The following is a 14,472-nucleotide window of genomic DNA, read 5'->3' as shown; positions in this document are numbered from 1 at the left end:
GATGGCTTTATACCCTTCCCATCGCTGAGCCCGGCTCCTCGTTTCTCGTGCCCACTATCTCGCTCCCTCGTTACTCGCTATCTCGCTCCCTCGTTTCTCGCGCCCACGCTTCCACTAATTCCATTCGCCCGCTTGCGGCGCATGAGGTGGATATGCGGTTGTGGCAGTCGAGATAGATCGTATCGTGTGCGCGTTAATTACGATCGCCGACCGAAGCGACGTTACCATATCTCCAGACGAAACGAATCTGCACGTCCAGATTCGAGCGCTGCTCAAGTGATGTGGCAGTCTTGAAGAGACCGCCCATGGCTGACGGCCAAGACACCGTTACCGATATGCGTGGTTTGAGACCGTTGGGTTTCTGCCCAATCACGGAGACCGGTCCCACCTGTCACCAGGCTTTATGAGTGGCGTCATGCCCGACCGCTTCCCTTGAGAAGGATGATCGCCCTGACATCACGCCGGGGGCTACTGTCGGTGATATGGGACCGGGAGTATTGCGCCCGGAGGCTTGAGGCAGATGGAATCGCCCACGTGGCCTGGCACCTTCGGGGACGTCGGGCCCGAGGGTGAGGTGTCCGCCCTCCTCCTGATTTCCCCGAGGGGGGGTCGGGTTGCTCCTGCCCCGGCCCCGAGGGCCGAGGTGCCCCGACCCCTTGTGGGGTTTGCACTATGTACATAGGTTGGGTGAACACGGTAGGGCTCACCTAACCGCATTTATTGCGGTTTGGTCAAGCGTGTCACGCTGCATGCAGCGCAATGCAGCGCGCTCTTTTATCCGGTCTGTGACCAGTCACAGACCGGTCAGATCAACGGTTAGGTGGCGACTGGCGGTCTGACGCACGCCACGCCCCGTCCCGTCAAGACGAGAGCCTCTAGGCACGCGTCTCCAGCCGGAGCTAGCGTGTTACCTCTTAGAGATGACACGTTAGCCCTGGTTAGATGAATACCAGGCTTCATCCTAACCATTACAGGCAAGATGTTGTGTGAAGAAGGGCAAACATGCACGTTGCTAAGCTGACACGCGGTGGACAAGGATGACCGATTTGTGACCGGTCTGACACTGCTCATGTCGTCAGCGCACAGCCACGTTCCCACGACGCGCCTGCCCCCGGCGGAAGTGGAGGTAGGTATGTGCCGTCCCATCAGAAGGACGTTCGGAGGGCAACCGTGCAGATCTCCGTCCATTTATGTAAAGAAGAAAAGTCCAGTTTGAAAAGGGAAGAGTGCATGTGGTATCCCCTTAAGATATAAAAGGAGGACCATGCCCACAAGGAGAGGGGGATGGGATTTTGGATTTTCCCGGGAGAGGAGAGGGCTGGTTGATATTTTGTAACTTGCTCTTACACAAATCCACCAAAAACACAGGAGTAGGGTATTACGCTTCCCAGCGGCCCGAACCTGTATAGATCGTCCGTGTCTCGCGTTTCTTCCTGGCACGCGATCTTTCTACATACAGAGAGAGCTTGAGATCTCACCCTAAGCCCCCGGCCGAACTGGCAAAGGGGGGCCTGCGCGGTCTCCCGGTGAGGAGCCACGAGCTCTGTCGGAATACGATATATAAAAGAAATCATGTATGACGACTTCTTTGACTTGGCACCAAACTCACCAATTTATCCTATGAACATGTTCAAATTTAAGCCGTCGTACTTAAAATATGCACACACATATCCAACCATTTTAGCTAGTGCGTCGAAATATATCATCGTTCTAATTTCTTATATTCAGACTACAATACTTTAATATATAAACAACATATAAAAATAATATGAGTTCATTTCGAGTTTATAAAACCTCAAGCATACTTGTAGATCTGGTGGTACTACGCCTTTTTCTACCAATCTCTTGATTTTTGTTATAGTTAATTGCACGAGAGATAGGTAGTTCAGATTGATACATGCTCTCCCTTCAAATACAAAGAAATAATATAAACATAATTTTAACAATATTTAAATTCAAATAATAGACCTCTATCAATGTAAACATTACACAATTTTTTAATAGGTATTTCGGATTAATATACATATTTTAATACGTAGATATGTGTCGACGTAAACGCAATCGTAAATATGTACTGGATGCAAATTCCAATTAGTGATGGAACTCAATTAGAATTTCAACCTACGAAATATAAGCATAGCTCAACTGATTAGGTTTCTTGTGGTGGAACCAGCTCACCCCGGTTCAAATTATTTGATACGGATGATCGCATTGATAACTATTTATTTTTTCGGTGGTAGACGATATAACCGTCGATAACGAGTCGTCCGTGGTGTCTTTATCAATTTCAAAAAATTACTGGATCAGTAATGCTCGCAAACCGTGGTTATTAAAAAAAACAAATTCGAACCGGAATCCTCAAAATAATCAGATGTTCCCCCAAACCAAACCGGACTCCATCTCCATCCCCAACTGCCCAAGCTGGAATCCACCTCAAGCTCTCCCTCATCTTCTCATCTTCGCTTAAAAACACAAACAAAACGAATTTCACAAAAATCCTCGAGAAACATCTCCTCCTCCCCCTTCTCTCTCTCTTCCTCCTCCCCCCACATCTCCCGCGAGATACGAAACCCTAGCGCTCGCGGCCTGAATCCGCAGCAGCAGGCGGGGGGCCTCGCCGGATCACCGCCGGGCGGCGGGCGGCGGGCGGCGGCGGGAGATGAGTTCCAGGAAGAAGCCGTCGAGGATCGAGCCGTTCAGGCACAAGGTGGAGACGGACCCGAGGTTCTTCGAGAAGGCGTGGAGGAAGCTCGACGACGCCATCCGCGAGATCTACAACCACAACGCCAGCGGCCTCTCCTTCGAGGAGCTCTACAGGTTTCCCATCCCCCCATCCCCCATCCCATCGCGCTTCTCCCTGTCAGTGCTGTACAGGGGCAGAAAGAAAGATAAGAGGCCTGATTTGATTTGATTTGATTTAGTTTTGCGGTTACAACAATGCGGAGATGGCGATATGTGATGCGAGTATTTGGACATAGTTCATTAAAAAAGGAATTAGAAATTTTGTTTGTTAGGGTTGTATATTGCAGATGGAGTTTAGGACAGCTCCTAGATTCATGATCTGTTATGTGGGATTTGAACCTCACTATAATAATTGATGCTCGCTTGTCGGTTATCGCTGTAGACGTAACGCCCCATTATGATTGGTAGGGAGCTTTGTCAGCCAGATGGAAATCGTATGCAGTTAACTGCTTAATTTGTAGAGCATTAAATACTTTTAACTTGGTTTAGAAGTTTGGGAGATTGCGTATGTCGGTTCATTGATGGGTCTCTTGGTTCGTTATGCTTTTGCTCCATAAATTTAAGTGCAATGGATTCTTAAGTCATGTTGTAGTGCTGTTGCATTTTCTGGCTCCTTTTTTGGTGGCCATGCTATCAAGCAATTTGGATGTTGCAAACCACATGTAAGAGGTGTTTGAGAAAGTGGAAAATACTCCGTTTTATTAGAAGGAAAATACCATTGATTCTACAAAATTTAATTTGTGAAGAAATTCATCACTTGAGAGTTTGCGTGCCTATTACCTCTAGGGAAATTCATCTCAGATCAATTCTCATCACTTGAGAGTTTGCGTGCTCTATGCTATGCATTTGTTTGCGCATAAAAAAAAACTCTTATCCCCTTGAAACAAGATTAGCTGAACAGTGTCTCAAAATACTTATGAAAGTCTTTCTTCTTTACATCATTGTTTTTTCAGTGGAAAATTGTTATTTTCCTTACATAAGAACTCTATTTCTACAATCACAAAGCATGGTCTTTTACTATTCATGTAGTCTGTAGGTAGTGCTTCTATCATACTGAAACTGGATTACTGCAGTACCCATAACTTGTTCAATGGAACTTTGTAGTTGTTGTTATGTCCCTTGCATCATTGTATACTCTTAAAAAAGTGCAATAAATAGAATTTTAAGAGAGAAACAAAGGCCAACTGCCCTGTTTGCTTGCCCTTAAGCGATGTGTTATTGTGATATCTGATTTTTCTTTTTCTTTTTGGTTCTGGAAATACCTTCGATATTATTATTGGCTTTTCATGGTATCATGTCTGAGCTACCAGCCTTTCATGGCACAGTATACTATTATTATTTGTTTGGAACCAATAAGCCTTCTTACGTACCAGAACATAATATTGTCCTTATATTCTGGCAGGACTGCTTATAATCTGGTACTTCACAAACATGGGCCAAAGCTCTATGACAAACTGACAGAAAACATGGAAGATCACCTGCAAGAAATGCGCGTATCGATTGAGGCTGCTCAAGGTGGTTTGTTCTTGGTAGAACTACAGAGGAAATGGGATGACCATAACAAGGCTTTGCAAATGATCAGAGATATCCTGATGTACATGGACAGGGTTTTTATTCCCACCAATAAAAAGACACCTGTATTTGATCTTGGATTGGATCTTTGGAGAGATACTATTGTTCGGTCACCCAAGATCCATGGAAGGTTGCTTGACACTCTTCTTGATCTCATACATAGAGAGAGAACAGGTGAGGTGATAAACAGATCCTTGATGAGGAGTACAACTAAAATGTTGATGGATCTAGGTTCTTCTGTTTATCAGGATGATTTTGAAAGGCCATTCCTTGAGGTGTCTGCTAGTTTTTATAGTGGTGAGTCACAAAAATTCATAGAGTGTTGTTCCTGTGGTGAATATCTTAAGAAGGCTCAGCAGCGGCTTGATGAAGAAGCGGAACGTGTTTCACAGTACATGGATGCCAAAACAGACGAGAAAATAACTGCTGTTGTGGTGAAGGAAATGCTTGCGAATCACATGCAGAGGTTGATTCTTATGGAGAACTCAGGTCTTGTTAATATGCTTGTGGAGGACAAGTATGAAGACCTGACCATGATGTACAGCTTGTTTCAACGTGTTCCCGATGGTCACTCGACAATTAAATCTGTGATGAATTCACATGTTAAAGAAACCGGGAAGGATATGGTAATGGATCCTGAGAGGCTGAAGGACCCTGTTGATTTTGTCCAGAGGCTTCTAAATGAGAAGGATAAGTATGACAGTATTGTTACCACTTCCTTTAGCAATGACAAGAGTTTCCAAAATGCTCTGAATTCCTCCTTTGAGCACTTCATTAACTTAAACAATAGATGCCCTGAGTTCATCTCGCTGTATGTTGACGACAAACTGCGTAAAGGAATGAAAGAGGCCAATGAGGAGGATGTTGAGACTGTCCTGGACAAAGTGATGATGCTGTTTAGGTACTTGCAAGAAAAAGATTTGTTTGAGAAATACTACAAGCAACACTTGGCGAAGCGCCTTCTTTCTGGGAAGGCTGCTTCTGATGATTCTGAGAGAAGTATGCTTGTGAAGCTCAAGACAGAATGTGGATATCAGTTCACTTCAAAATTGGAGGGCATGTTCAATGATTTGAAGACCTCTCATGATACCACACAGCGATTTTACGCTGGTACTCCTGATTTGGGGGATGCCCCTACTATATCTGTCCAGATACTCACCACTGGGTCTTGGCCCACACAACCATGTAACACCTGCAACCTTCCTCCTGAGATTCTTGGCGTGTCCGAGATGTTTCGGGGTTTCTACCTTGGTACCCACAATGGCAGGAGACTGACATGGCAAACAAACATGGGTACTGCAGACATCAAAGCAGTGTTTGGAAATGGCAGCAAGCACGAGCTAAACGTGTCGACCTACCAGATGTGTGTTCTCATGTTGTTCAACTCGGCGGACTGTTTGTCTTACCGTGATATCGAGCAGACTACAGCGATACCATCCGCGGACCTGAAGCGCTGCCTTCAGTCTCTCGCGCTTGTGAAGGGCAAGAACGTTCTGCGCAAGGAACCTATGAGCAGGGACATCTCCGACGATGACAACTTCTACGTCAACGATAAGTTCACCAGCAAGCTGTTCAAGGTGAAGATCGGCACGGTGGCGACACAGAAGGAGTCTGAGCCAGAGAAGATGGAGACCCGGCAGAGAGTCGAGGAGGACAGGAAGCCTCAGATCGAGGCGGCCATCGTGAGGATCATGAAGTCGAGGAGAGTGCTGGATCACAACAGCATAGTGACAGAGGTGACGAAGCAGCTGCAGCCTCGTTTCATGCCGAACCCTGTGGTGATCAAGAAGAGAGTCGAGTCTCTGATTGAGCGCGAGTTCTTGGAGAGGGACAAGACAGACAGGAAACTGTACCGGTATCTTGCATAATTACTCTTTTTTTTTTCTTCTGGATTCTTTAACCTGACCATAAGTAAACCGTGGTCTATGTATACCTGTTATATCACGATAATGCTTTTGGTTGGATTAAGTTTTGGCCGCTGGATCCAGGTAACATGTGGTCTTCTTGTGGATGTTAATGTTTGCTTGCAGTTTGCGATGAATGTTACTGGCTATTCCTGGGTGGTTTCTTCAGGATTGAGTTTGTTCTCGTGTTAGCTCTACACGCTACTCACGTTTGCAACCCAGGGCCCAATTATGCTTATATGAACCCTGTGAAGTTAAAAAAGAATATATATTTTTTTCAACTTTCTATTAGAGTTTTTCTGTGATTCTGTTCCATTGAAAATGTATGCGTGTGTATATTTATTACTAGCATTAGTGAAAAATAACTAATACCAAGTGTAGTATCTCTAAACTGGTACTCTCTCTGTCTCGGTTTCAAAATACAAGTATTTCCAACAGTGGTTTCAATACACGAAACTAAGCTATTGAAAATTTTAAGAAACTAAGCAATCGAAAAATTTAAAATTTGATCGCCGTGGTGATTAAAAGGAAATCCTTTTCTTTACCTTTAGAATATAGTAGTAAACAACCTAGAGAAATAACATATATTTTAGAACATAGAAAATATATATTGTACAAAATATAAAATTATATAAAAAAACAGTGGCCAAAAACGCTTGCAGAGAAATAGTAGCAGCCTATCAGCTATGATTGCTTGAGTTGTTGAGTAGAGGCCATTTGCAGTTTTGCTTCTTCTCCCAGTGCACAAACCAAGCTTCTTCTTCTTCTTCTTCTTCTACCTCCTCACCTTCCCTTCGCTTGCTATTCTGTAGTTCTGTGGCCCCCCAATCTCCTCCTCCGCCGATCCGCCCCCTCCAAGTACCATTGCCGCATCCAGTCGCCGGAGCAATTTCCGATGCGCCGCCGTCGCCGCTGCTCAATCGCCGGAGTGGAGCAGCTCCGGCTACAGACTCATTGCTTAGCGATGAATGACGAGTCCCTTTGACAGAAGGTAGCTAGGGGCCTCTTGAGTTAGCATTTCAAGCGATTTTGTTTGATGAAATTTGGGATCTTTAGATGGGAGCGTTTGGAATTTCTGTAAAATTTTTTTTACCTAGTTGGAATTGTGGGCTTCCAATAGCTGGGACATTTTTGTTGTCACTCACTGTGAAAGTGATCTGCTAGTATTAGTCTAGTTGGGCTTTGTGAGGTTTGAGTTGGAAGCTGTTAGAAATTAGAGCTAAACATGCTTCAGGTTTCTGGTTGATACTCCTACTTGATAGTTGAAATTGAGTTAGAGATTTGAGAGTTTTGAAGTTCAGATAAAACCGAGTGAAGTGCTTTTTAGGGAGCGAGTTGAAATTTCATATAAAATTCGAGTAAAAAAATATTTCTTTCATTAAAAGATCCTTATCTTGGCTGTGACTGAAAAAGGAGAGGGGGGGGGGGGGGGTGAGAAGTCTGAGAAGATGAGGTACAGGAAGCTGCCATACAATTAGCAGAGGATAACACCAAAAACACTACCACACTATTAGCATTGTTCAATTATCCATCAACTCAACCTGCTTGATCAAGCTTGAATCATGGAGCTGGTGACAGGGGCGATGGGGAGCTTGCTCCCGAAGCTAGGTGAGCTGCTCAAGGACGAGTATGACCTGCAGACAGGCATGAAGGAGAAGGTCAAGTCTCTCTCACGGGAACTCGAGAGCGTGCACGCCGTCCTCCGCAAAGTCGGTGAGGTAACACCAGAGCAGCTTGATGAGCTGGTGAAGCTCTGGGCACGCGATGTCCGGGAGCTGTCCTATGACATGGAGGACATCGTCGACACCTTCTTGGTGCGTATCGACAGCTCCGAGACCGATGACCGGTCTGTGCTTAGGCACCTCCGGAAGAAGATGAGCAGACTGTTCAAGAGGACCAAGGATCGTCGCAAGATCGCTGGCGCGATCAAAGAAATTGACAAGAAACTCCAGGAGGTGGAAGCCCGGCGTGCTAGATACACAGTTGATAGCATCATCACCAAGCCTGCAGGACCAGCGAGCATTGATCCTCGCCTACAGGCTCTGTACAAAAGATCAACAGAGCTTGTTGGTATTGATGGGCCAGTGGACAAGGTTATAAAGATGCTGTCCCTTGGGGATGATAGGAACATGAAGATCGTCTCCGTTGTGGGATTCGGAGGATTGGGCAAGACCACTCTCGCCAAAGCAGTCTATGACAAGCTTAAACCGGACTTCGATTGTGGGGTTTTTGTTCCAGTCGGTCGAGTACCTGACATACAGAAAGTCTTAAGGGACATTCTCATTGATTTTGGCTTCAAAGTTTCTGATGTGATGATATTGGACGAAAGGCAACTTATCGACAAGCTCCAGAATTTTGTTCAGAAAATGAGGTAAGAATATGATGATCACCCAATGCTGGTCTCAATTTACTTTTGGTATATGAGTGATCTTAAGTTTCAATAGTTATAATGCTTTCTTTAGCTTCAGTAGTTATGATATTTTTTTATGGTTGCCACTTTTCTTGTTTTAATATGTTATTTCTACTAGTTTCAATTATTAAATTGATGGCTCTTGCACTGTCATGCGGCTGCACAGATGTTTCATTGTTATTGATGACATATGGGATAAGAAATCATGGGAGTTAATCAGATGCGCTCTGCAAGACTGTAAGTGTGGAAGTAGAGTAGTCGCAACCACTCGCATTTCTGAAGTTGCCACACATGTTGGTGATGTTTACAAAATGCAGCCACTTTCTCGTGATGACTGTGAAAAATTATTGTATGCCAGGATAGTTGACAGTGAAGGCAAATGTCTTGATAGCCCATCAGTTGAGGCATGTGACAAAATTTTGAAAAAATGTCGTGGTGTGCCATTAGCTATCATTACAATTGCTAGTTTGTTGGCCAGTAAACCAATGGAGGACTGGCCTGTGGTGTACAACTCTATTGGTTTTGGGCATGAAGGCAATGATGATGTAGCAAATACTAGAAGGATATTGTCTTTTAGCTACTATGATCTGCCTTCACATCTGAAACCTTGCATATTGTATATAAGCATATTTCCAGAAGATTATGAGATCAACAAAAACCTTTTGATATGGAAGTGGATAGCTGAAGGTTTTGTCCATGTGGAACATGTAGGGATTGGATTATTTGAGGTCGGGGAGGGGTACTTCAATGAATTGATAAACAGAAACATGATCCAGCTGGTGAAGGCAGAAAACGAAGGGTACATAAGTAGTTGCCGTGTTCATGATATGGTGCTCGATATGGTCCGTTCATTGTCGAGTGAAGAAAACTTTGTTACTTTATGGGACAGCAGTGAAAAACAAAAACTTCCGAGGAGGAATGCTCGCAGGTTAGCGCTGCAGAGTAGGAGTATTAAAGAGCAGAATGGTAATCAGCTAGCTAGTACAAGCATGGAGCAAGTGAGGTCCTTTATTGCCAATGATTGCGACGATATTAGCATGTTATTCCCAAGGTTTCGAGTTTTACGTGTATTAATTCTAGAAGATTGTGATGATGTGGAAGATGTGGAAGGTTGTGGTGGAAATAGTGTGGATCATCTTGGCAGTTTACTTCACTTGAGGTACCTTGGGTTACCAGATACTGACATTAGCAAGCTCCCAAAGGAAGTAGGAGGTCTCAAGTTTCTCCAGACTTTGGATTTATGGAATACTGGCATAAAGGAGCTGCCACAGGCAGTGGGCCTGTTGACACAACTGTTGTGCTTACACACTGATCGGAGTACGACAGTGCCAGCCGGTTTGATCGGCAAGCTGACGTCTTTGCAAGAGCTGTGGACATGGCCTGGTTCCGCATACTACCGCGACATGGACCCAGTGGCTGGTGCCGCTTCGACACGCCGTTTTGCGAAGGAGCTGGGTAACCTGAGGGAACTGAGGGTGCTCCGTGCTAGTATTTATGCAGTTGATGAGAGCACGGAGAGAGATTTGATGGAGTCCCTGCTTGGCAATCTTCAGAAAATTCAGAGTGTGGATATTTTTGGATCACCACTAGAGAGGGGAGTCACATGGGATGCAGGATTTGCCTCTCGTTGGCGCCTCCGGCACCTGAATTTGGAATGCTTCGAGCTCTCTAGACTGCCAGCGTCGGTTAACTCCTCGCTTCTTCCGAACCTCTCCCATCTAGACATGAAAGTGCAGGTTATGCAAGAGCAGGACATGGAAACTCTTGGGAGGCTGCCCGAGCTGCGTTGCCTTGTACTGGATTCGCGTTACACCAAAGTGGTAAGAATTAAGAATACTGGCAGTGATTGCTACTTCAAGAAGTTGAGATTCTTCACGATGGGCAGTTCATCCATCTTGTTTGATGTGCAAGGCAGTGAATGCGCTATCATGCCAAGCCTTGAATCCCTTGCATTTAGTGTCCATGTGCGGTTCCTCAAAGACGCGGACCTGCTTTGTTTCAAAAAACTTGGCTTGGTGAACCTCCCTAGCTCGCTTCAGCGAGTCACCGTTGAAATCAACTCTTGGGATGCCCATGATACAGAGGTGGAAGAAGCGGAGGCCATGTTGGAGCATGCAGCCATCGTCCATCCTAATCATCCCATCTTCCAAACCACACGGCCATTTGGAAAATATATCATGCTCTTACCTGACCAAGAGGTATGCTCTGATCATACAACAAAAAGATGCTCTGTTTTTCATTTGATGTTGCTATTTACTGAGATAATTAGCATGATGCATCAACTCTAGCATGCATGTTGTAGAATATAGATGTGATAAACTTGTACAAAATCCACACAAGGTAGTGGATGGCTGCAGTGTCCATGCATACTTCTAGCTTAGTTACTTGTTTCTTTTTTTTTTTTTTCATGGCTTGGCTTACCTGTCCATTTCATCTTAATTCCTTGTTCTTAGCCAAGCAGCACCAATCCTAAAGTTGATAGATGTGATGTCAATCTGCGAAAGAACGACGGAGACCATTTGGACTTCCGATGGCTGTTGATGAATCCACGCGTCGAGAAATTCTGTGTCTCCATAAACTGCGAGAATGCTAGTCTTGAGGAGGTTGAGGAAGCAGAGGCGGCTGCAAGATATGCAGTCGATGTCCATCCCAATTGTCCCACTCTTGAACTGGTGAGATATGGTGAAGATAAGATGGTGCTACCCAACCCCCAGCAACAGGTGAACACCCCCCATGTGCTTGTACAATTTTGTTGCATATGTAATTACTTTACTGCTACCTTAGCTTGTCTCTCTTGCTCTTATTTCCAACCTACATGCATGATTTAAGGGTAATTTTACTATCTCTAAGAAGGTACATAGAGGTACCATATTTTCTAGTGTAAAATTTGGTACCTCTAGGTACTAAGTACCTCAAGGTACCAAAAATTTTAGAATAAAATTTAGGTACCTCAAGGTAATTTCTCAACTACTGTAAAATTCCTCATGATTTAATCTTAAAGAACTCTCTCTCATCTTACCAAGACGTTACTTTACTCTTTTCTTTTACCTTATTTTACATGCCTGGATAGTGTGTTTTTGTGCACCGTATCATCCAACTGACCAACTCTGTTTCTAGGATGTGAATTTGATAGCCTGGACCATTAGCTACACTCTTCTGAAATTTAGACTTGTTTGATTTAAAAAAATTCTGAAAAAAATACTAGTACTTCCTCTGTTTCACAATGTAAGTCATTCTGGGAGTAGCATTTAAAAAACAGTATTTACAAGGAATCATTTTGAACAGCTTATGCCTAGTTTTCGCATGCTTTTCGTCATTTACTTCAGTATCCTTACATTTTGTACTTCATTATTTTTTATAGGTTGGTTATCTATCTTGATGACTTTCACAATCATGTTGCTGGTTGTAAGAATGAATCATCACATACTTGGCAACTTCGGAGTATATGCCTGTGAAACTCTAGACAGAATGTATTGGATATCGTTCACTCCAAAAATACAAGTTTACAACACAAGGATTCTATACCACTAGTTTCTGATGGAAATGGCAGCAAGCATGAATGAGCTGAACATGTCAACCTTCCAGACGTGTGTGTGCTCATGCTGTTTACTTTGCAGATCGTTTAACACATCGTGATATTGAACAGACAACAAAAATATCACCTGTATATTGAAATGAAGTGAGGAAATCTCTGATGATGTCAATGATAATTTGCTAGAAAGTTGTTCAAGGTCAGTATGTAAGGACCACATTTTTTTTTCTGGTTGTGGATAGTTGAATATCATAGAATTATTTCTGAGGTAACGCATAAAATGTCTCCTGCATCTTATTAGAACGTATTGGATTAGAAAGGGGATTGTGTGCAGTGGAAGGAATTTGGAGTTGCGTAGTGGCAAATATACAATTGTTCGTAATATAGATCGCCCCACTGGAGCTGGAACATCTTAGGCTCCTAGCTGCATGGCTTGTATGATAAATTGGCGGTTTCTTTGCAGTTTGCAGCTGAAAATTTATTTCTTCAACTTGTTAGCTGTGCCAAGTGTGATGTGAAGTGAAACTCCTATTGCTTTTGATCTCTTTAATATTTTCTACTTCCCCTGTCTCAAAATAAGTAACCACATTAGATTTAAAACTCGTCCCAAAATACATGTTCATTTTAAGCAGTCTTATTAATTACTTCTTATTTTTTTTTCTCATCTTACCTTCAACTACCCTCTCACTCATATACATCCCTCATTTAATAAGGGGCCTATACGTGATAAAGTTAGTCACTTATTTTGAACTGTCTCAAAATAAGTAACCTCATTATATATTTATATTTACAACTTGTCCCAAAATATGTGTTCATTTTAAGAACTACTTGTCTTATTAATTACTCCCTCCATCCCAAAATATTTGACGCCATTGATTTTTTTAAAAATGTTTGACCGTTCGTCTTATTCAAAAAATTTAAGTAATTATTAATTTTTTTCATATCATTTGATTTATTGTTAAATATATTTTTATGTATACATATAGTTTTACACATTCACAAAAGTTTTTGAATAAAATGAACGATCAAATATGTTTAAAAAAGTCAACGGTGTCAAATATTTAGGGAATGAGAGAGTACTTCTTATTTAACTTTTTTTCTCATATATCTTACCTCCAACTACCCTCTCACACATATACATCCCTCATTTAATAAGGGGTATCATTTACCTCTCAGCTTTCCTTGTAATTTAGACTATACATGATAAAGTTAGTCACTTATTTTAGAACGGAGGGAGTGCTTTCTTTTAGTATGCTTTTGGCCAAGTGGAGCAGAAATTCTGGGTAATTATTGGGGCTTGGCAAGCTTTTTGCATAAGTAGGATTCTCTGTAGTTGGATAATAAGGAAAATTATTTGTTTAAATAAAGAGGAGGGACCAAAAGGACAGATATATTAGAGGTGGCCGATTAGGAAAAAATAATTATTAATTTTTTTCATATCATTTGATTTATTGTTAAATATACTTTTTTTATACATATAGTTTTACACATTTCACAAAAGTTTTTGAATAAAATGAACGGTCAAACATGTTTAAAAAAGTCAACGGTGTCAAATATTTAGGGAATGAGAGAGTACTTCTTATTTAACTTTTTTTTCTCATATATCTTACCTCCAACTACCCTCTCACTCATATACATCCCTCATTTAATAAGGAGTATCATTTACCTCCCAGCTTTCCTAATATAGCCTATACATGATAAAGTTAGTCACTTATTTTAGAACGGAGGGAGTGCTTTCTTTTAGTATGCTTATTCCGGGTAATTATTGGGGCTTGGCAAGCTTTTTGCAAAAGTAGGATTCTCTGTAGTTGGATAATAAGGAAAATTATTTGTTTAAAGAAAGAGGAGGGACCAAAAGGACATATATATTAGAGGTGGGCGATTAGGAAAAAATATCTCTCTCTCTGATAATGGTAACTTTAATGAAATGGAGAGCGGAGAGTGGAGACCACTAGTGATTGTCTATTCTTAAGATGTTCTTATCTCTAGCGATGGACCAAAAGCACAAATTATAGCAGGCATAAAGTCAGTAGGCTAGCTAGCTGCTTTTGCCGGCCTGAGCATAATTCAGTGCTCAATTACGTTGATCCTAGACATACAATTACATCATCGCCGTCTTCATCCTTCCATAAGACAATGGCCTAAAAGAGGAAAACATAATTTAATTTAATATGAAAAAGTTTAAAGGGTAATTGAGTGGTAGATTCACTGCCAACACCACTAATATATAGAGATGTTACTGGCTGTTCCTGTGTGTGTAGCCAGGTTGATTTGTGTTGTTTCTTTGCAAAAGGTATGTTTAATTAGATGCC

The 14,472-nt window shown here is 42.5% G+C and overlaps 2 protein-coding genes across 3 annotated transcripts; both read left to right on the top strand.

The window, feature by feature from the left end:
* Nucleotides 1-2,501: 2,501 nt before the first annotated feature.
* On the top strand, nt 2,502-6,306 carry LOC4344771 (cullin-3A). The gene is made up of 2 exons (XM_015795178.3): nt 2,502-2,817; nt 4,145-6,306. Exons 1-2 carry the CDS (start codon nt 2,660-2,662, stop codon nt 6,180-6,182), a joined length of 2,196 nt encoding a protein of 731 aa, XP_015650664.1. The 5' UTR covers nt 2,502-2,659; the 3' UTR covers nt 6,183-6,306.
* Nucleotides 6,307-6,914: 608 nt separating this feature from the next.
* LOC4344770 (disease resistance protein RGA5-like) lies at nt 6,915-12,657 on the top strand. Of its 2 annotated transcripts, XM_015794622.3 has the most exons (5): nt 6,915-7,209; nt 7,797-8,589; nt 8,795-10,826; nt 11,082-11,348; nt 11,990-12,657. In XM_015794622.3, the coding sequence occupies exons 2-5, from the start codon at nt 7,802-7,804 to the stop codon at nt 12,005-12,007; spliced, it is 3,105 nt and encodes a 1,034-aa protein (XP_015650108.1). In that variant the 5' UTR covers nt 6,915-7,209; nt 7,797-7,801; the 3' UTR covers nt 12,008-12,657. The 2 variants fall into 2 exon arrangements, with proteins under 2 accessions (XP_015650108.1, XP_015650107.1); XM_015794621.3 differs by having other exon boundaries at nt 6,915-8,589.
* The last annotated feature ends 1,815 nt before the right edge of the window (nt 12,658-14,472 follow it).

Source organism: Oryza sativa, chromosome 8, assembly GCF_034140825.1.
Source record: "Oryza sativa Japonica Group chromosome 8, ASM3414082v1".
NCBI lineage: Eukaryota > Viridiplantae > Streptophyta > Magnoliopsida > Poales > Poaceae > Oryza > Oryza sativa.
Note: the sequence above shows the minus strand (reverse complement) of the source record. Positions and strands in the feature narration are given on the sequence as shown.

What these genes read in the sequence shown, in the direction of transcription:
- LOC4344771 (XM_015795178.3), top strand. Translation starts at nt 2,660, where the DNA reads ATGAGTTCCAGGAAGAAGCCGTCGAGGATCGAGCCGTTCAGGCACAAG. An exon ending in TCCTTCGAGGAGCTCTACAG is followed by an intron (nt 2,818 to 4,144) that starts GTTTCCCATCCC and finishes ATATTCTGGCAG; the next exon opens with GACTGCTTATAATCTGGTAC.
- LOC4344770 (XM_015794621.3), top strand. Translation starts at nt 7,781, where the DNA reads ATGGAGCTGGTGACAGGGGCGATGGGGAGCTTGCTCCCGAAGCTAGGT. An exon ending in AATTTTGTTCAGAAAATGAG is followed by an intron (nt 8,590 to 8,794) that starts GTAAGAATATGA and finishes GCGGCTGCACAG; the next exon opens with ATGTTTCATTGTTATTGATG. An exon ending in TGCTCTTACCTGACCAAGAG is followed by an intron (nt 10,827 to 11,081) that starts GTATGCTCTGAT and finishes CCTTGTTCTTAG; the next exon opens with CCAAGCAGCACCAATCCTAA.